This window comes from Salmo salar, chromosome 15, assembly GCF_965601325.2.
Source record: "Salmo salar chromosome 15, fSalSal1, whole genome shotgun sequence".
NCBI lineage: Eukaryota > Metazoa > Chordata > Actinopteri > Salmoniformes > Salmonidae > Salmo > Salmo salar.
In genome coordinates, this window is record NC_138305.1 from 53,023,002 (window position 1) to 53,045,542 (window position 22,541).

At 43.0% G+C, this 22,541-nt stretch overlaps 1 protein-coding gene across 1 annotated transcript in view; it reads right to left on the bottom strand.

The window, feature by feature from the left end:
• LOC106571662 (sodium/potassium/calcium exchanger 4) overlaps positions 1-22,541 on the bottom strand; it is an 85,549-nt gene that overhangs the window by 19,353 nt on the left and 43,655 nt on the right. The window contains exons 3-9 of the mRNA XM_014144976.3: positions 13,058-13,134; positions 4,641-4,715; positions 4,211-4,295; positions 2,653-2,756; positions 1,039-1,113; positions 756-781; positions 514-567 (exon numbers count right to left, since the gene is read on the bottom strand). Coding sequence (XP_014000451.1) covers positions 514-567; positions 756-781; positions 1,039-1,113; positions 2,653-2,756; positions 4,211-4,295; positions 4,641-4,715; positions 13,058-13,134 — 496 coding nt within the window. The remainder of the gene's footprint in view (positions 1-513; positions 568-755; positions 782-1,038; positions 1,114-2,652; positions 2,757-4,210; positions 4,296-4,640; positions 4,716-13,057; positions 13,135-22,541) is intronic.

Below are 22,541 nucleotides of genomic sequence, written 5' to 3' on the forward strand. Positions count from 1 at the left end.
TATTCAAGCACTAGGTTTAATCTGGGTCCGGGAAACTGTCCCTATGTATACAGTGAACTGCAGCAAAACGTTTGCAACTGTTCACGTGTACAATAACTGTGGCAAACTCAGTCCTGCAACTTCTGGTAAATGTGAAACCATGCTGTATATTTTACATCATACTGTATGTATGCACACATAGGTTATACAGCGAACCGTATGGGCAAGATAGGATAGTATCTGAAATGGTCAGCGAGTAGTAGGCTATTCTCTGAGTGGCATCATAATGGGTCATAGAAGGGCAGTCGGAGCACAAGTGAGAGACAGACTATTACTAGGGGAGTGAAAATCTTCCATCCCGCAGAACATCAAGGGGCACTCAAATTCAATATCATTGCATTGAGTCTTTGTATATTTCTTGGAAATATAGAAGATACCTTAATGATGTAAATCTGTCTCCCCCACCACATCAATTTCATTGGGCGTGACGCCTTGAGTTTTGTAAAGTCACTGACTCAGTAGTGCAGCACTTACTTCATGATGAGGATGTATCCACAGTACATGACCACCAACACCAGGCTCTCCCACCTGAGACGGACACAACGGAGAGACAACCACTGAAATCACATCGTATCTCAGTTACCCAATGAAGCCCAATTAAATCCTATCACATCACCCAATAAGGAGCCCCACAGTTCAGACACGGAACTAATGCAAATTCCATCACATCAAGGTATTATTTAAGGACCAATCGAAAAGAGGTGGGGCTCGCTTACCACACTACCTTCCCATCGTAGATGAACTGGGGGTAAAAAAAGAGCACAGGCAGAAATGAAAACAATGGCAGTAAGGAATTATTCAATATGTACTTCTGTCCTTGAGCTGTTGTTGTCTATTAATGTTCTGTATTATGTCATGTTTCATGTTTTGTGTGGACTCCAGGAAGGGTAGCTGCTGCTTTCGGAAAAACTAATGGGGATCCTAATAAAATACTTAAATAAATATATTGTTTATGGTCGCATACAGTACATGTCATGTGCATTTTACTGTCAGACTTACCGCAATAAGAGCGAGGATCGACAAGACGTAGTAGAATGAATCTCGGAAAACAGACCACCAACCCAACACTACAACCTAGGAAGAGAGAGAGAAACAGTCAGTCAGGAAAGAGATCACATCCCTGCAGATACACTACATGACCAAAAGTATGTGGACAAATGTTGGTCCCCCCCCCCCCCCCTTGGCTGCATAACAGCCTCCACTCTTCTGGGAAGGCTTACCACTAGATGTTGGACCATTGCTGCGGGGACTTCAGCCACAACAGCATTCGTGAGGTCGGGCACGGATGTTGGGCGATTAGGCCTGGCTCGCAGACGACGTTCCAATTCATCCCAAAGGTGTCAGGGCTCTGTGCAGCTCAGTCAAGTTCTTCAACACCAATCTCGATAAACCATTTCTGTATGGACCTTCGCTTTGTGCATGGGGGCATTGTCATGCTGAAACAGGAAAGGGCCTTCCCCAAACTCTTGCCACAAAGTTAGAAGCACAGAATCATCTAGAATGTCATTGTATGCTGTAGCGTTAAGATTTCCCTTCAATGGAACTAAGGGGCCAAGCCAGAACCATGAAAAACAGCCCAAGACCATTATTCCTCCTCTACCAAACTTTACAGTTAGCACTATGCATTCAGGCAGGTAGCGTTCTCCTGGCACCTTCCAAACTCAGATTTGTCCGTCAGACTGCCAGATGGTGAAGTGTGATTCATCACTCCAGAGAACGCATTTCCACTGCTCCAGAGTCCAATAGCGGCGAGCTTTACAGCACTCCAGCCGACGCTTGGCATTGCGCATGGTGATTTTAGGCTTGTATGCGGCAGCTCGGCCATGGAAACCCATTTCATGAAGCTCCTGACAAAACAGTTATTGTGCTGACGTTGCTTCCAGTGGCAGTTTGGAACGCAGTAGTGAGTGTTGCAACCAAGAACAGACGATTTTTACACGCTACACGATTCAGCACTCGGTGGTCCCGTTCTGTGAGATTGTGTGGCCTACCACTTCACTGCTGAGCTGTTGTTGCTCCTAGACGTTTCAACTTCACAATAACAGCACTTACAGTTACCTGGGGCAGCTCTAGCAGGGCTGAAATTTGACGAACTGACTTGTTGGAAAGGTGGCATCCTATGACGGTGCCACGTTGAAAGTCACTGAGCTCTTCAGTAAGGCCATTGTACTGCCATTGTTTCCTATGGAGATTGCATGTCTGTGTGTTCGATTTTATACACATACACCTGTCAGCAATGGTGTGGCGGAAATAGCCAAATCCACTCATTTGAAGGTGTGTCCACATACTTTTGTATATATAGTGTATAAAACGTCTCAGACTAGAAATGCTGATCTAGGATCAGGTCCCCCCTTTCCATAGAATCTTATTCATTATGATCTAAAAGGCTAAAATGATCCTAGATCAGCACTCCTAGTCTTTGTGAATACGGGACCAGAAATATGCTTTCCAGAGACTAACGACAGCTGTGAGCAATTGCAAACTATCAGACATGTAGACATGGTTCCCCATAGGAGAACTCAATCTTTCTATTTACTTCTCAGCCCATAAGTGATCTAAATGCATATGCTGCATTGTGTATGTGCATGTGCATGTGCACAGAAACACACACACCTGTCCGGCGAATATTCCGCACACGCCGATGATGCACAGGATATTGAAGACCGCTGAGCCGACGATTGTCCCCACCCCCACGTCACCGTGGGTGATGAAGACACCTGTACAGGGGGAGGCAGCCAACCACAATCAGCCTTGACAACAACTATCTGGGAGAGTGTGTGTGTGTGTGTGTGTGTGTAGTAGGGCTGGGGTCAATTCAAATTGAAAGCAGTCAATTCAGGAAGGAAACTTAAATACCAATTCAAAATAACAAAAAAACTGCAGCTATTTTCAATGACTTCTCAATAAACTGAAGAGTAGCTATTTATTTAATATGTTTTTGCATTTTGGAATTTTCAATTAAAATATCTTCCTGAATTGACTGCCTTTAATTTTAATTGACCCCAGCCCTGGTGCGTAGGTGTGTCTGACTTTTTGTTGAATTTTGATGTTGGTGTGTTGGTTAATCTCTCGTGGAGAGAAATAGGGTGCCTATGGGTACCATTGGGTGCACACTGCCTGCCCTCCAGGACACCTAAAATCATGAGGGATCTAAGCCACCCGAGCCAACGCCTGTTCTCCCCGTTTCCATCACTCAGACGTGGGCAGTACAGGAGCATCATGGCTAACCCTCAGACCATCAGGCTGCTGAATAGCCACCATAGTCAGCTACCTGCTCCGACTGTCCCCCCTCCCCCCCCTCAGACTTCCTACCCCTGCACTGTTGGAGCTCGGAGCTTAAGAATTTCACTGTACCCTGCAACTACATCTGATTAAATAAAAATCTAGGATTGAATGGTATCGTAGCGTCTGTCAACAGACTGTGGGATTTGAAGACTAAAGACAAATGTTTTTGTCACTGGTCATTTGGACAAATCACACATTCGCAGGTGTTCACGTCTTTCAAATGTCGGGCGTGGATGGGACATGCTTTGGCTGAATTTCCATTTAGGGAGTTGGAGACGTCGTTAGTGTCTTTTATCATTCATCTCCCCCCAGAACCTAATCGAGCATCTGATGTAATTCCACTCCCACACAAAACAAAACCGACACGCACTACATACACGCACACACATACACGCACATCAGCAACACAAACACAAGTACATTCACGCATACAATTTTACACTCATCATTTGCTGCTGCTCCTCTGTACTTTATTTCACTCTTAGTTATTATCTATCCTGATGCCTAGTCACTTTACCCTGCCTTCATGTACAAATCTACCTCAAATACCTCGTACCGCTGCACATTGGTACTGGTCCTCCCTGTAATATTTTAGCTATATTCTTGTGTGTTTTATTGTATTACTATTTTACTATGTATTACTATTTTATCTTTGAAACTCTGCATCGTTGGTAAAGACTCGTAAGGAAACATTTCACGGTAAAGTCTACACCTGTTGTATTCGGAGCATGTGACAAATACAATCAGATTTGACAGGATTTTAGTTCTGGGTTCCCAAGTTTTCTGTGTTGTGTAAAGGAGTGTGTGAGTGTGCCGGTGTGTATTGATGTGTGTGTGTGTGTGTGTGTGTGTGCGCGCGATGGCGTTTGTGCGTGTCATATCTTACCAATGATGGAGGCAAACAGCTCAGGAGCGGAACTCCCAGCTGCCATAAAAGTGGCTCCGGCAACATCCTCACTTAAGTCTAGTTTCTAACAGACCGAAAAAGAGAATGAGAGAGGAGACAGGAGTGGTTAGTCAGGGCTGAGCTTCCCAAACGCTTTGTAGGTTAATGTGGCCCTTTAGTTATCATCTTGACAACCAAGACCACTCATAGAATAGCAAAGTACTTTGTTAGGAAGATTTGATTCAGTTCACGCAGAACATATTGATTATAAAAAGCATTACTCGAGAGAAGCAAAGTGCTGCCCCAGCTACTAAGTTGGCTGAAAACTCACCTGTGGTTAGGACATAATGCTAGAGCCATGGTGGCCCATGCTAATATCTCAGACCAGTTTCACCAGATTAGATTGTGTGTCCTGACAAGGGTCTCTCACCTCACAGATCTTCTCCAGCGACGGAACAAAGTAGTCGTCACAGATTATAGCCAGGGCCAGGAACATATAGAGGGCCTGTCGAGACGGGAGAGAAGAGTCAGTGTGTATGTGTGTCTGAAACGTTAACTTGGCTGAACAGATAGGAAACTTGGAAGATCTCAATGAAGGAATGAAGAAGAGGTGAAGGATGAACGTAAAGAGCACTAGATCAAAGATGAGATACAGAAGAGCACTAGATCAAAGAAGATGAGATACAGAAGAGCACTAGATCAAAGAAGATGAGATACAGAAGAGCACTAGATCAAAGAAGATGAGATACAGAAGAGCACTAGATCAAAGAAGATGAGATACAGCTATGATTAGACACATCAAGTAAGAAATGTGGTGAAAATGCTAACTATCATATCTGGTGGAAAGACGGAACAGCTACTATTGGATTAGGTAGAATAATACCCTTCCGATCCTCTCAGATCTAAACAACTGACTAGTTGGGTAGGGGCTAGGTTTTTAATTTTTTTTATTTCACCTTTATTTAACCAGGTAAGCTAGTTGAGAACAAGTTCTCATTTACAACTGCGACCTGGCCAAGATAAGTTACACATGGAATAAACAAACATACAGTCAATAATACAATAGAAAAAGTCTATATACAGTGTGCAAATGAGGTAGGATAAGGGAGGTAAGGCAATAAATAGGCCATAGTGGCGAAATAATTACAATATAGCAATTAAACACTGGAGTAGTAGATGTGCAGAAGATGAGTGTGCAAGTAGAGATACTGGGGTGCAAAGGAGCAAAATAAATGGAATAAAACACAGTATGGGGAACACCGGGTTGATTTGGGATTGATCCCATCACTTCGAAAACTGTATTTATTGCTTAAACATTTTCTGCAGTGCATAGTATTCTCCTAGCCTGCTGCCAGATCCCGGGTTTGTGCTGTATAGCCAACTCCTATGATCATTGTCATGCCAAATAACCATGGCAGTTGGGAAGACCGCACAAAGAGATCTAGGACCAGGCTATTGTTCCTTACCATTGTGTGAGAGAATAATATAATCCTATTTCAGTACAGTTGACGTGATAGATAAACTCAGCAAAAAAAAGAAACATCCTCTCACTGTCAACTGCGTTTATTTTCAGAAAACTTAAAATGTGTAAATATTTATATGAACATAACAAGATTCAACAACTGAGACATAAACTGAACAAGTTCCACAGACATGTGACTAACAGAAATGGAATAGTGTGTCCCTGAACAAAGGGTGCGTCAAAATCAAAAGTAACAGTGAGTATCTGGTGTGGTCACCAGCTGCATTAAGTACTGCAGTGCATCTCCTCCTCATGGACTACACCAGATTTGCCAGTTCTTGCTGTGAGATGTTACCCCACTCTTCCACCAAGGCACCTGCAAGTTCCCGGACATTTCTGGTGGGAATGGCCCTAGCCCTCACCTTCTGATCCAACAGGTCCCAGACGTGCTCAATGGGATTGAGACCCAGGCTCTTCGCTGGCCATGGCAGAACACTGACCTTCCTGTCTTGCAGGAAATCACACACCGAACGAGCAGTATGGCTGGTGGCATTGTCATGCTGGAGGGTCATGTCAGGATGAGCCTGCAGGAAGGGTACCACATGAAGGAGGAGGATGTCTTCCTTGTAACAAACAGCGTTGAGATTGCCTGCAATGACAACAAGCTCAGTCCAATGATGCTGTGACACACCGCCCCAGACCATGACGGACCCTCTACCTCCAAAACGATCCCGCTCCAGAGTACAGGCAGGTAGGTACCTGGGGCAGCAGGTAACCTAGTGCGTTGGACTTGTAACCGAAAGGTTACAAGATCGAATCCCTGAGCTGACAACGTAAAACTATGTCGTTCTGCCCCTGAACAAGGCAGTTAACCCACTGTTCCTAGGCCGTCATTGTAAATAAGAATTTGTTCTTAACTGACTTGCCTAGTTAAATAAAGGTACAATAAACAGGCCTCAGTGTAACGCTCATTCCTTTGACAATAAACGTGAATCCACCATCACCCCTGGTGAGACAAAACTGCGACTCATCAGTGAAGAGCAATTTTTGCCAGTCCTGTCTGGTCCAGCGACGTTGGGTTTGTGCCCATACCGATGTTGTTGCCGGTGATGTCTGGTGAGGACCTGCCTTACAACAGGCCTACAAGCCCTCAGTCCACCCTCGCTCAGCCTATTGCGGACAGTCTGTTGTTGTTGCCATCCTGTACCTGTCCACCAGGTGTGATGTCTGGATGTACGAATCCTGTGCAGGTGTTGTTACATGTGGTCTGCCACTGCGAGGACCATCAGCTGTCCGTCATGTCTCCCTGTAGCACTGTCTTAGGCATCTCACAGTTTGGACATTGCAATTTATTGCCCTGACCACATCTGCAATCCTCATGCCTCCTTGCAGCATGCCTAAGGCACGTTCACGCAGATGAGCAGGGACCCTGGGCATCTTTCTTTTGGTGTTTTTCAGAGTCAGTAGAAGGGCCTCTTTAGTGTCCTAAGTTTTCATAACTGTGACTTTAATTGCCTACCGTCTGTAAGCTGTTGTCGTCTGTAAGCTGTTGAAGAGGCACTGTTGAGCCGCCTTCACCACACCACCTGTGTGGGTGGACCATTTCAGTTTGTCTGTGATGTGTACGCCGAGGAACTTAAAATGTCCACCTTCTCCACTACTGTCCCTTCTATGTGGATAGGGGGGTGCTCCCTCTGCTGTTTCCTGAAGTCCACGATCATCTCCTTTGTTTTGTTAACATTGAGTGAGAGGTTGTTTTCCTGACACCACACTCCGAGTGCCCTTACCTCCTCCCTGTAGGCTGTCTCGTCGTTGTTGGTAATCAAGCCCACTACTGTTGTGTCGTTTGCAAACTTGATGATTGAGTTGGAGGTGTGCATGGCCACACAATCATGGGTGAACAGGGAGTACAGGAGGGGGCTGAGCATGCACCCTTGTGTGTTGTGTTGAGGGTTAGCGAAGTGGAGATGTTCTTTCCTACCTTCACCACCTGGGTGTGGCCCGTCACAAAGTCCAAGACCCAAATGCACAGGGTGGGGTTGAGACCCAGGGCCTCCAGCTTAATGATGAGCTTGGAGGGTACTATGGTGTTGAATGCTGAGCTGTAGTCAATGAACATCATTCTTACATAGGTATTCCTCTTTTCCAGATGGGATAGGGCAGTGTGCAGTGTGATGGCGATTGCATCATCTGTGGACCTGTTGGGGCTGTATGCAAACTGAAGTGGATCTAGGGTGACAGGTAAGGTGGAGGTGATATGATCCTTGACTAGTCTCTCAATGCACTTCATGATGACAGAAGTGAGTGCTACGGGGCGGTAGTAATTTAGTTCAGATATCTTTGCCTTCTTGGGTTCAGGAACAATGGTAGCCATCTTGAAGCATGTGGGGACAACAGACTGGGATAGGGAGCGATTGAATATGTCCGTAAACACAGCGCATGTCTGGACAGCGCATGCGTTGAGGATGCGGCTAGGGATGCCGTCTGGGCCAGCAGCCTTGTGAGGGTTAACACGCTTAAATGTCTTACTCACATCAGCCAGGGAGAATGATAGGGAGGGGGGGGGGGTGCAGTCCTTGTTAGCAAGCCACAATGGTGGCACTGTATTACCCTCAAAGCAGGCAAAGAAGGTGTTTAGTTTGTCTGGAAGCGTGACATCGGTGTACGTAACGTGGCTGGTTTTCTTTTTGTAGTCCGTGATTTCCTGTAGACCCTGCCACATATGTCTCGTGTCTGAGCTGTTGAATTGCAACTCCACTTTGTCCCTATACTGACATTTCACTTGTTTGATTGCCTTGCTGGGGGAATAACTACACTGTTTATATTCAGCCATGGATGCCGCCATCCATCCATGGTTTCTGGTTAGGGTAGGTTTTAATAGTCACAGTGGGTACAACATCTCCAATGCACTTCCTTATGACCTCACTCACCGAGTCAGCGTATAGATCGATGTTATTCTCTGAGGCTGCCCGGAACATTTCCCAGTCTGCGAGATCAAAACAATCTTGAAGCATGGATTCCGATTGGTCAGACCAGCATTAAATGGTTCTAGTCACGGGTACATCCTATTTGAGTTTCTGCCTATAAGACGGTAGGAGCAAGATGGAGTCGTGGTCGGATTTGCCGAAGGGAGGGCGAGGAAGGGCATTGTATGCATCGCGGAAGTTAGAGTAGCAGTAATTGAGTGTATTGCCCGTGCGAGTGCTGCAATCAATATGCTGATAGAATTTAGGTAGCCTGGTTCTCAAATGTGCTTTGTTAAAATCCCCAGCTACAATAAATGTTGCCTCAGGATATATGGTTTCCAGTTTACATAGAGTCCAGTGAAGTTCCTTGAGGGCCGTCGTGGTGTCTGCTTGAGGGGGTATATACACAGCTGTGACGATAACTGATGAGAATTCTCTTGGGAGATAATATAGCCGGCATTTGCTTGAAAGGAATTCTATGTCGGGTTAGCAGAAGGACTTGAGTTCCTGTATGTTGCTATGATTACACCATGAGTCATTAATCATGAACCATACACACCTGCCCTTTTTCTTCCCAGAGAGGTGTTTATCTCTCGGTGCGACACATGAAGAAGACACAATAGCGCATTGAAGCCAAATGAAGTCAATTAAAGATGGCATCTCATAGAGAAATAACATGCACAGTTTGAGTTACTCCAGGAAGTGACGTTGCTGGCTATCTCAGTGCTGCCCCCTCTCATTGAGTAACTCAAGTTGAAGGTCGATCAGGGTACTGCAGGCTCTCATTAGCAAGTAAATTATACTTTTTACAGTAAAACTTCAATTAAACATTGTCTCAAATAAGTGCCTGTCCCTTTTAATTGCTGTGCAAAGGCACACATTTCAGCAAATAAGTGCATTTTTCAAAATAAACGCAGGGTCTAAATGAATTGTTTACAAGGTTACCATGAACTACCATGTATTATTTACGAGGTTTAATGTTTAATTTGTTACATAAAAAAATTCAGCAATGACTCAAACAAATGATGGCAATTATAAATTGTTATTGCCAGTAAGAAACTGCTTGCCATTTGCTGCTAACAGCTGAGAACTGCTGGCAAGCACAAAAACAGTCAACAACTTCAGGAGCACAGACCCTTAGAAATAGCCCGAACGCCCTCTAGTGACCAAAGTAAGAACTGCCTGAAAATGCACAGTCAAATAGGAGAATCATTATTCTGTCAAGGAAAAGTGTTGTTAAAAAATAAAATGGAGGCATACTAAGACGAAAGAAACATCACAGCGTGTAAATGACAACACATTAGTGCAGGAAAGGAAGAAATTGATTAAAATGCTGGAATTAAACAATTAACTATTCAAATGGTGTATTAGATGCAATTATTGGTATCATGATTGTTTTCTAAACATTGTTATTATTTCCACAAAGTTTGACCGCGAAGATTGCCATTTTTTTCATTCACTACAATGGGGGATACTGTTTTCTGCAAAACAATGCCTGGAGTACCGCGGTCGGCCTTGAGAGGGGGAAGAGGGGGAAGTAGTTCTCCCCGGTGTGAGATCAAGCTGAGGTGTATTGTTGTTAAAGGAGATCGAGGTATGCCAGTCCAAATTCAACCCTTAGCCCCCTACTGAGACACCTCTTAATCATACTTGTACATCTGAAATAATGTGTGTGTGTGGGGGGGGGGGGGGGGGTACTAGATGTCCATTGAAACTAGATGTCCATTGAAACCCTTAAATATTTTACATTTTCATTATATACTGCTCAAAAAAATAAAGGGAACACTTAACCTGTTGGGGCTCGGGGGCAGTATTGAGACATTTTGAAAAAGATATGTGCCCATTTTTAACTGCCTCCTACACCAACTCAGAAGCTAGGATATGCATATTATTAACACATTCAGATAGAAAACACTCTGAATTTTCTAAAACAGTTTGAATGGTGTCTGTAAGTATAACAAAACTCATATTGCAGGCAAAAACCTGTGAAAAATAGATCAAAAAAAATGTGAATTTTGTGACTGTACTATTTAGTGTCATTGTTTTATAGATACCATAGTGAGAAAGGATTCATTTCGCAACACCTACGGCTTCCACTAGATGTCAACGATCTTTATAAAGTTGTTTGAAGCGTCTATGATAAACAGAGAGCAAATTAGAATGCAAGGAAGTTGACATGTCATCACTTCATTTTTTTGCGCCTGCGCATAAATCTGAGAAGCGTGAGTTTGTCATCATTGTTTATCTAGACATAGGATAGGTTGTGTGAAAATATTACTGATGTTTAACGTTAAAAAATGCTAAACAACATTTGACATGTTTGAACGAACGTAAATAGATTATTTACTAGGTTTTTTTAGCTTTTCGGCGTGATTTTACACCCCCCCACCACGTTTTGTGGGAGCATAATGAACGCTAAGTACTTGGTGTTATTTGGACATAAATTATGAACTTTGTCAAAAGAAACCACATTTGTTCCGGACCTGGGAATCCTGGCAAAAATGATTCGATTTTTGATGTTTTGAATTTCCAGCCTTGTTAGCAATCCCGACTCGGGGTTCATTGCTAACCTGTAGCCACAACACATCCTAGATCTGAATGAAAGAAATTATCTTATGAAATACTTTTTTCTTTACATAGTTGAATGTGCTGACAACAAAATCACACAAAAATAATCAATGGAAATCCAATTTATCAACCCATGGAGGTCTGGATTTGGAGTCACACTCAAAATTAAAGTGGAAAACCACACTACAGGCTGATCCAACTTTGATGTAATGTCCTTAAAACAAGTCAAAATGAGGCTCAGTAGTGTGTGTGGCCTCCACGTGCCTGTATGACCTCCCTACAACGCCTGGGCATGCTCCTGATGAAGTGGCGGATGGTCTCCTGAGGGATCTCCTCCCTGACCTGGACTAAAGCATCCACCAACTCCTGGACAGTCTGTGGTGCAACGTGGCGTTGGTGGATGGAGCGAGACATGATGTCTCAGATGTGCTCAATTGGATTCAGGTCTGGGGAACGGGCGGGCCAGTCCATAGCATCGATGCCTTCCTCTTGCAGGAACTGCTGACACACTCCAGCCACATGAGGTCTAGCATTGTCTTGCATTAGGAGGAACCCAGGGCCTACCGCACCAGCATATGGTCTCACAAGGGGTCTGAGGATCTCATCTCGGTACCTAATGGCAGTCAGGCTACCTCTGGCGAGCACATGGAGGGCTATGCGGCCCCCCAAAGAAATGCCACCCCACACCATGACTGACCCACCGCCAAACCGGTCATGCTGGAGGAGGTTGCAGGCAGCAGAACGTTCTCCACGGCGTCTCCAGACTCTGTCACGTCTGTCACATGTGCTCAGTGTGAACCTGCTTCATCTGTGAAGGACACAGGGCGCCAGTGGCGAATTTGCCAATCTTGGTGTTCTCTGGCAAATGCCAAACGTCCTGCACGGTGTTGGGCTGTAAGCACAACCCCCACCTGTGGACGTCGGGCCCTCATACCACCCTCATGGAGTCTGTTTCTGACCGTTTGAGCAGACACTTGCACATTTGTGGCCTGCTGGAGGTCATTTTGCAGGGCTCTGGCAGTGCTCCTCCTGCTCCTCCTTGCACAAAAGCGGAGGTAGCGGTCCTGCTGCTGGGTTGTTGCCCTCCTACGGTCTCCTCCATGTCTCCTGATGTACTGGCCTGTCTCCTGGTAGCGCCTCCATGCTCTGGACACTACGCTGACAGACACAGCAAACCTTCTTGCCACAGCTCGCATTGATGTGCCATCCTGGATGAGCTGCACTACCTGAGCCACTTGCGTGGGTTGTAGACTCCGTCTCATGCTACCACTAGAGTGAACGCACCGCCAGCATTCAAAAGTGGCCAAAACATCAGCCAGGAAGCATAGGAACTGAGAACTGGTCTGTGGTCCCCACCTGCAGAACCACTCCTTTATTGGGGGTGTCTTGCTAATTGCCAATAATTTGCACCTGTTGTCTATTTCATTTGCATAACAGCATGTGACATTTATTGTCAATCAGTGTTGCTTCCTAAGTGGACAGTTTGATTTCACAGAAGTGTGATTGAGTTGGAGTTACATTGTGTTGTTTAAGTGTTCCCTTTATTTTTTTGAGCAGTGTATAAAAAAAAAGATTAAAAAGTATTAATGTGAAAATATTGAATGATGCCATCAGTGCCCCCACAAACATTTGTCGTGCATGACGCCACTGGTGGAAACTCCAGCACATCATTCTAAGAGCAAGGTCTAGGTAGAGTCATTCTTATATTGCTTACACCTTTCATACCTACAGTATTAGGGGCAATCAAGAAGTGTCCACTAACTAGGTGTGGGAACAAGAGGTTGAATTTGGACTGGGCTAGTGATAAAAGAGTTATACCTAGTAATAGAAGCAGTCAAAGCGCTCTCTTACCGCTACAATGTGCAGCAGGACGGCCCCACTCTTGCGCTCGTTGTTGGAAAACATGTCTTCAGGGAACTCCTTGATAGCTGTGAAGAGAAAACAACATCATCACGGTGTGTCAGTAATGTGACTGATGTCCCAGACGCCCCCTTGTCCACAACCAAGGATGAGTTCACCTTGTGTGGTTGCGGCACTGACAAAGAGCTTGGTAAGACTTTTAAATGTTCAAGTCAACATTACTTAATTTGCATTATGTTACCAAAGGATCCTCCTCAACCCCTAAAAAAAGACAGTGAGGTAATACTTAAAAAGCATAAACTGGATCTTGTGTTCAGTAGGGAGTAAACGTTTGGAAACCTATAAAGCCGGGATGTACTACCTGAACTTGTCCAACAGGGGCGGATTGGCCATCTGGCAATTCTGGCAAAGGCCAGATGAACCGGACCATTTTTTGTTTGGTGAGCTGGTCGAAATTGACGCACAAATAAAATGTTTTATATATACACAGTACCAGTCAAGTTTGGACACACCTACTCATTCCAGAGTTGATTTATTTTGACTATTGTCTACATTGTAGAATAATAGTGAAGTGTTAAATAAATAAAATATATTTTATATTTGAGAACCTTCAAAGTAGACACCCTTTGCCTTGATGACAGCTTTGCACACTCTTGGCATTCTCAACCAGCTTCAGTCATCTGGAATGCATTTCAATTAACAGGTGTGCCTTGTTAAAAGTTAATTTGTGGAATTTCTTTCCTTCTTAATGCCTTTGAGCCAATCAGTTATGTTGTGACAAGGTAGGGGTGGTATACAGATGATAGCCCTATTTGATGAAAGACCAAGTCCATATTATTAGTCCATATTATTCCATATTATTATCCCAGGAATACCTGGGATAGGATAAAGTAATCCTTCTAACCCCCCCCTTAAAAGATTTAGATGCACTTTTGTAAAGTGGTTGTTCCACTGGATATTATAAGGTGAATGCACCAATTTGTAAGTCGCTCTGGATAAGAGCGTCTGCTAAATGACTTAAATGTAAATGTAAATGTAATGGCAAGGACAGCTCAAATCAGCAAAGAGAAACGACTGTTCATCATTACTTTATTAAGACATGAAGATAATTCAATGCAGAAAATTTCAAGAACTTTCAAGAACGTTTCTTCAAGTGCAGTACCAAAAACCATCAAGCGCAATGATGAAACTGGACCACCACAGGAAAGGAAGACCCAGAGTTACCTCTGCTAAAGAGGATAAGTTCATTAGAGTTAACTGCACCTCAGATTGCAGCCCAAAAAACACGCTTCACAGAGTTCAAGGCACACTTAACCAGCATGGCTACCACAGCATTCTGAAGCGATACGCCATCCCATCTGGTTTGCTCTTAGTTGGACTATCATCTGTTTTTCAACAGGACAATGACCAAACACACCTCCAGGCTGTGAAAGGGCTATTTGACCAAGAAGGAGAGTGATGGAGTGCTGCATCAGATGACCTGTTCTCTACAATCACCTGACCTCAACCCAATTGAGATGGTTTGGGATGAATTGGACTGCAGAGTGAAGGAAAAGCAGTCAACAAGTGCTCAGCATATGTGGGAACTCCTTCAAGACTGTTGGAAAAGCATTTCAGGTGAAGCTGGTTGAGAGAATGCCAAGTGTGTGTAAAGCTGGTGACTACCTCATGAAGCTGATTGAGAGAATGCCAAGACCGTGCAAAGCTATCATCAAGGCAAAGGGTGGATAGTATAAAGAATCTCAAATATAAAATATGTTTTGATGTGTTTAACCTCTCTAGGATAGGTGGCACCAAATCGTCCCACCTACGTAACAGCCAGTGTAATCCCGTGGCGCGTTATTCAAAAACCTTAGAAATGCAAAAACTTCAATTTTTCAAACATATGACTATTTTACACCATTTTAAAGACAAGACTCTCGTTAATCTAACCACACTGTCCGATTTCAAAAAGGCTTTACAACGAAAGCAAAACATTAGATTATGTCAGCAGAGTACCCAGCCAGAAATAATCAGACACCCATTTTTCAAGCTAGCATATAATGTCACATAAACCCAAACCACAGCTAAATGCAGCACTAACCTTTGATGATCTTCATCAGATGACAACCCTAGGACATTATGTTATACAATACATGCATGTTTTGTTCAATCAAGTTCATATTTATATCAAAACCCTGCTTTTTACATTAGCATGTGACTAGCATGTGACTAGCATTCCCACCGAACACTGCCGGTGAATTTACTAAATTACTCACGATAAACGTTCACAAAAAGCATAACAATTATTTTAAGAATTATAGATACAGAACTCCTCTATGCACTCGATATGTCCGATTTTAAAATAGCTTTTCGGTGAAAGCACATTTTGCAATATTCTCAGTAGATAGCCCGGCATCACAGGGCTAGCTATTTAGACACCCAGCAAGTTTAGCACTCAGAAAAGTCACTTTTACTATAAGAAAAATGTTATTACCTTTGCTGTCTTCATCAGAATGCACTCCCAGGACTTCTACTTCAATAACAAATGTTGGTTTGGTTCAAAATAATCCATAGTTATATCCAAACAGCGGCGTTTTGTTCGTGCGTTCAAGACACTATCCGAAAGGTTAAATAAGGGTGATGAGCATGGCGCAATTCGTGACAAAAAAATTCTAAATATTCCATTACCGTACTTCGAAGCATGTCAACCGCTGTTTAAAATCCATTTTTATGCCATTTTTCTCGTAAAAATGCGATAATATTCCGACCGGGAATCTGCATTTAGGTAAACAGAGGAAAGAAAATAAAGCATCCGGTCGACTCGGGCACGCGCCTAAGCCCACAGTACTCTGAGCGGCCACTTGCCAAACGCAATAATGTGTTTCAGCCAGAGCCTGCCTCGATATCCTTCAGCTTTTTCCCGGGCTCTGAGAGCCTATGGGAGCCGTAGGAAGTGTCACGTTATTGCAAAGATCCTAAATCTTCAATAAAAAGAGCCCAGATGAAACACAACTTGTCAGACAGGCCACTTCCTGCATGGAATCTTCTCAGGTTTTGGCCTGCCATATGAGTTCTGTTATACTCACAGACACCATTCAAACAGTTTTAGAAACTTTAGGGTGTTTTCTATCCAAAGCCAATAATTCTATGCAAATTCTAGTTACTGGGCAGGAGTAGTAACCAGATTAAATCGGGTACGTTTTTTATCCAGCCGTGTCAATACTGCCCCCTAGCCCTAACAGGTTAACACTTTTTTTGGTTACTACATGATTCCATGTGTTATTTCATAGTTTTGATGTAAGGGAAAGGGAAAGGTCTTCACTATTATTCTACAATGTAGAAAATAGTGAAAATAAAGAAACACTCTTGAATGAATAGGTGTCCAAACTTTCGACTGGTACTGTATATATATATATATATATATATATATAATTTGTGGGAGGCAACCCGGATTATAGGCTGACCGCTGACTGTATTGATCCCAGTACTGACCCCTGTACTGCCCAAGACCGTGGTCACTCCTATGAGCATCTGGCCGCAGCAAAAAGAAACAGACTGTGGCTGTATTAGGAATGGTGTTAAGTCCACACGAGGTCAGATGTACACCCACCTGCATGTGCCTTCTCTTCCTATTTCTTACATAATGTACAATAATGTGCCAGGCAGCAAGGATACTAGAGCATGAAGTTATATAATCATAGATTGTCCAAAATACACAGTGGGCTACATTTAGATGAGATAGACCATAGGGACTTGTTTTGATGTACTGCCGCATTTGCATGTGGCTTGATAAAAATGCTTACCACAGATAATTCGAAAAGAAACTGAAACAATCATGCATTACCATTCACATATAAGTACTACGCACAGTTTAACACAGAACGCACCAATACCTTTTGATCTTCTGTCGCATATGGACCCATGAAATGACAATTGTCCCCTGAGACAATGAACCTGTCCCACACGCCTAACGAAATCCACCGCCTATTAACTTTAGATGGCGCTGATGACTGATTTACTAACCCAAGTTCTGAATCCTCCTTGGCAACGCTGCTTTGGCCAACTCTTCGAAGGGATATCATATGAGATGTACAGTAGTCTTTGACATCCCTTCCCCCAGTAGGCATACAGGTAAAAAGAGGGATGAGGTTAAAAAAAAGGACCGTAAACTTCCGATATGGGTCCAGGATTTCCTTGGTCATTATCCGTGGAACTGGCTCTCCGCTAGTAGCGTGATTTGTTTATATTAGCACAGGTATCGGTCCTTTGCCACGTGACACCACACCCCCCTCTGAAATCTCTGTAAGGCCTTATACAATCTATGGAGAGTCTTCTCAAGGTCAGATGCTGCATGTCATTACAGATATAAGCGAAGAAAGCAATATGTGGAATTCAGTGTGGAACAACATTTCATCATTCATTATATTTTTCCCATTTTATTTATGAAACCAAGTAATGTGGCAAAAGCGTTGCGTAGGCTCCACTGCTCACAAGATCACAGGTGCAATTACTTAGAGCATGACAGCTGCGGATAAGGGTCTTTAGGCTACTTGAGCGGCATGTAACGTAACAATGAAACACTGTGTCTACACCTTCGTAGGTGGTTTGAAGTCAGATACAAATCTGATTCCTGACCATGCAACTTGTGACTGAACGGTCAAATCTGATTTATTTGCCCTCAAGTGGTTTATAGACTGTTATTTAGCATATCTTGTTGCTTGCTAGCTACTCTGTTGACAGTTTGACAAGAACATGTGGTAGCTAATTAGCTTGATAATTGTTTACAAACATATTAGTGAATGCTCTAGAAAGCTAAACAGCTACCTAGCTAGCTAGTTGACTGCCTTGGCTAGCCAAAAAGGACACATTTTAAAAGTTGGATAATCTTATCCCTTAAGGCTTTAAAAGTGTTCTTACATTATGATTTTGAACATTCAAATTAACTGGGAAAGGTCCATGGCAGGCATTGTGGTCACCTTACATAACTTAGTGATAAGAAGCAGGAATACCACCACCAATCAATCTACACCAGTGCGCACACACTCGTTGTTACTATGGCAACTAGAGTAGCCATGCCAGCAAAGGACTGCTGTCGCAACACACACAAATCCGATTTGGTCACATGCAACTTGCTGTTTGGACAGTCAGTATTCCAAAAGGCTTTAGAGGACGCCTCCGAGAGTTGGGAGCTAGCGCACAGTTGGGCGGGCGGAGGGGGTCTGGTCACCTCTCTCCCGCTCTCGTAGCAGTGTAAACAGTGTACCAGACACCATCTGCACACAGTTAGCCCGTTTCCCTTCTGCAGAGGTCAGTCCAGACATGAACATGCTTCAACAGACGTTTCCACACGGGGATAGGCAGTGAGATCGCTAGGTTACCACTAGAGCAGGCAGAGCACAGCGGCGGCAGAAGGAGGGTGCTCCCATGCTGCTTGATTAAATGTCGCATCCCAAACCTAACCAAATTGCTGCATCATATAGATAAGTTAATTGGTACGTTTTCCACAAGTGTAGGCTTGAGGTTTAAAAAGGTGGCACATTTGACAAGTCAGTGGATCAGAGTTGACGGTATTATTGCACTGGAAAGTCTCTGCTGCGTTCTGCGCGTTGTTGCAGTTCTTTAGTGTGAAACAAGGCGTCAGTGTGTCTCTGTGTGGTAACCTTGTGGGATACCTTTGAGCAGGGGCGGAAATCCCGGGGGGGACGGGGGGGGACACGACCCCCCCCATCCTGGGGAAAATATGATTTGTCCCCCCCAATATATCACTGAAACATAACTATGTAATTTAAATAATATTAATAATACGCAATGAAAGCAATTGTGCTGATTATAGACACTTAATAGCGTGTTTTTAAGTTTCAAAAGATTGCGACCCCCCACCCTTTGCCTCACAATGGTTTGATCCACTGCCAGTTCCTTATTTGGCAAGGTAACAGAGGGGTGGCATCCACTGTCTGAAAGGCACTCAATGAACGTAACTGACGTGAGGTTAATCCAGTCAATCGCGCACACACCCTAGCTGAATATGCAGAGCTAGCGGGCAAATATTAACTATTAAGCTAGCAAGTACCTATTCCATTTTTTTGGCCTCGTCAAAGATGGAATCTTTGCTATCGTCAATTTATTCCAAGATCAGCATGCATATGATGTAAGTTAGTGCTTCAAAGTCCCTGTGATAAGGTTAGAGATAAACTGAAGTCCAAACTGAACAGAACTACACTCTCTTCTACCATTGTCTTAAATATATTTAATGGTCTCGTTGCAAAAGCTAAATTGTCGCAAGGAAACTTTTATTTATTTATTTTATTTCACCTTCATTTAACCCGGGTAGCAAAGATTATAGCAAACACCACTGAAACGGAATTGGTGCTCGCAAGCTTTGCAAATTCAGCTATTGTTGGAAGCCAGCCAATATGAAACAAACTATTAAAATTACAAAAGGTTGCAGCATATTGTGGCAAAGAAGGGGGTCGAGTGATAAATGGCAGATATGTGAGGGCAGAACTAATAAACGGGCTCTGCCCGATCACTAAAATGGCCACCCCGATCAGAACTACAGATCACAAAATGGCCGACTGCCAAAACTGCAATTCCCAGAAGCAAGGGGAACCCTCAGAAGGTGGAGCCGACCCACAGATAAAAGGTCAAGAAAAACCAGGAAGAGAGAGAGAGGGCGGGAAGGATCTATGAACCGTAGAGAAAGAGACAATCTACATTGGCTGGATTTACCGTGTACGAGCTGGACTGTTTTGGACTTACCTGTTGGCGTTTAGACCTGGACCTACCGAGAACCAGATTTGTGTACCGAACCCTGCTATCCTTGACCTCACCCGCGGCCTGGGTGGACCAGGACAGCGAAACAAACACACAGGTACTGTCATGTTCGAAATAACTTTCATTCTGGGCTGACTTTGGTGACAGTTTCCCACTTAATTTGTGACAAACGCTCCTAACTTTGAAGAGGTTTGCCACAATATGTTGTGTAAATGGTGAACTCATACAGCTGTCAACTCTTGTCATTTTAATCCATTTCACATTTGCTAGCTACCTTTTAGATCGAAGCCCAAATAGAATGATAAAAGATAAGATGATAGAAGCCCATCTCCTACTGTAAATAACCTACACACTGTGTGTGTGTGTAGCCAGCCAGCCAGGTAGAAAAATGGCAGAAAAATAAAAGACAGACAGAGTATTTTTCAGTACACCAAAACGCAAAGTAAGAACCCTAGTAGCCTAATATCTCAAAGACTAGTTGATGAAATAAATGAAATTCTAATGAAAATGTTTCACAATGATGTCATTAGGCAGAGCAGGCAACAGATGGCACACAGACAGCAGAGTTGGGGACAGATATGCAGGGACAGACTTGCAGAGACAGGGAGTCTCAGGTAAGTTTGTTGAGTCTTTGTTTGGCAACATTATGAAAGGTTCTCAAGGTTTTTTACTTGTAAAATAGGAACATAATTGGAAAATGCCATGGATACCCCCACTCTCAACTTAAACTGGTGACTGAACTAAGATTTGTTAAAGGCAATGGTATTGCTGTTGTGATTAGTTGTGTAGTTTTGGGTACCGGTAGTTAGGAGTACGGCAAACACCTTATTTCTTTGGTTCCTCAATATACATTTACCATATTACAATGTAGGCTATGTGTTACAGCACTACTTTTGGTGTCCCCCTCAGGAATTGCTCTTGAGAAAATTTCATGTAATTGTCCCCTCCAAAGTTGATATCAGATTTTCGCCCCTGCCTTTGAGAGTAGGATATATCATTCAGTTTCAACATGAGTCAACCTTGAAATAACCTAATGTTCTTGTTGGATTGAACATGGTCAACAAAAATGTAAAGTCAGTCTTTCACCACCTAGCCTACATAAAATAGGAATACCTGGGTAGCACCTAAATGTCCAAAATTGGCACTGATATGAATATATTGTGGCACACCATACATTTGTGTATTGCCATAGCGTAACTTCATATCACATGCAGTGAGTCAACTAGGCCCCGTACCAGACCTGGGCAGAACATTTTTGCATATTTTAGTTTATTTGAAAATACTCATGGTGGTCGAATATAGATTTTATAGAGTTTCAACTAAAAGGTAACTATTTTCTTTATTCAAATACAGGTCTCAGAATAAAATATTATTAAACTATTTTCAATACCTCTGTCACAGGGGTCGTTGAATGGAGGCCAAGGCGCAGCGTGTACAGTGCTCATTCTTTGTCTTTAATGAATACACTTTAACAACAAAACGACCAACAGTCTCATCAGGTACACTAGACTAAACGGAAACAACTACCCACAAACCCCAAAGGAAAACAGGCTACCTAAGTATGGCTTCCAATCAGAGACAACGATAGACAGCTGCCTCTGATTGGAAACCATACCTGGCCACAGCATAGAAAATGACAACATAGAATGAAACTCCAGACAACCCACATAGAAAACAGAAAACCCAAAACACATAGACAAAACACCCCCCTGTCACGCCCTGACCAATCTACTAGGGAAAAATGACCTCATACCAGGGTCAGGACGTGACAACCTCTCAGAAAACCAAATGATATTTGAAGGTATTTGAATATATGCTAGTTATTTGAAAACAAAACAAAAAAATATTTGATGGCTGCCAAATATTTGATGAAGAACCAAAAACTACAACAGTTCATTGAATTAGTCTAACTATGGTTTGGAGGGCTTTCAGATATTAATCTTATAATGAAATGCATGAGGGACATGGAATCACCTCATCATTAGAGTAGACCACTTGTGCAGCTTCAAAATGACTAACAAAATATATTTTCATAACGAGTGGCATAAGGTAAAACTAACACTTTACATCAAGTTCTTATACATGTGTATTAACTTTGTTACATTGCAACATTGTTACATTGCTTTATAATTGCATAATAATCAAGTTATTACATAAGTGGAATATGGAACAGTGACTATTCCTTGTGTACAGTAGTTACAAAAACTCAGCTCATTGCTATGCATTTAAAATGCAATTACCAACGTATTATGTAACGACATGCTAATAAAATGTTGCTCCAAAACTAAACTATCCTTCTAAAGATGGTATAGTGCAGGGTATTCAACTCTTACCCTATGAGGTAACAAATCCTGTGTAACATTTATTGTACAGAAAAAAACATTTGTGTCACAAGTCACAACTCTTGTGACAAATTTGTTTCACATCAGTTGCACAACTTGAGTGTGTACAGGGTCCTAGACCACAAAGTCATTCTCATGCAAATCAATTTCAGCTGGAAGACCTTTGTGTTGTTTTGTCATAACAAACCACAAAGTAGTTGGCTAAAAGAGACATTGTCTTAGTGACATATAGAACACATGCAAGGTTAAAATAGTATGGTGCCCTTAAATAATATGTTAACTTCTATCATATTACTTTACATGCCAACAATAGTAGCAGTGCATGCCGTCACAGTTGCGTTACATCACTGGAGCTGAGCCGTCTGACTCAGCAAAAA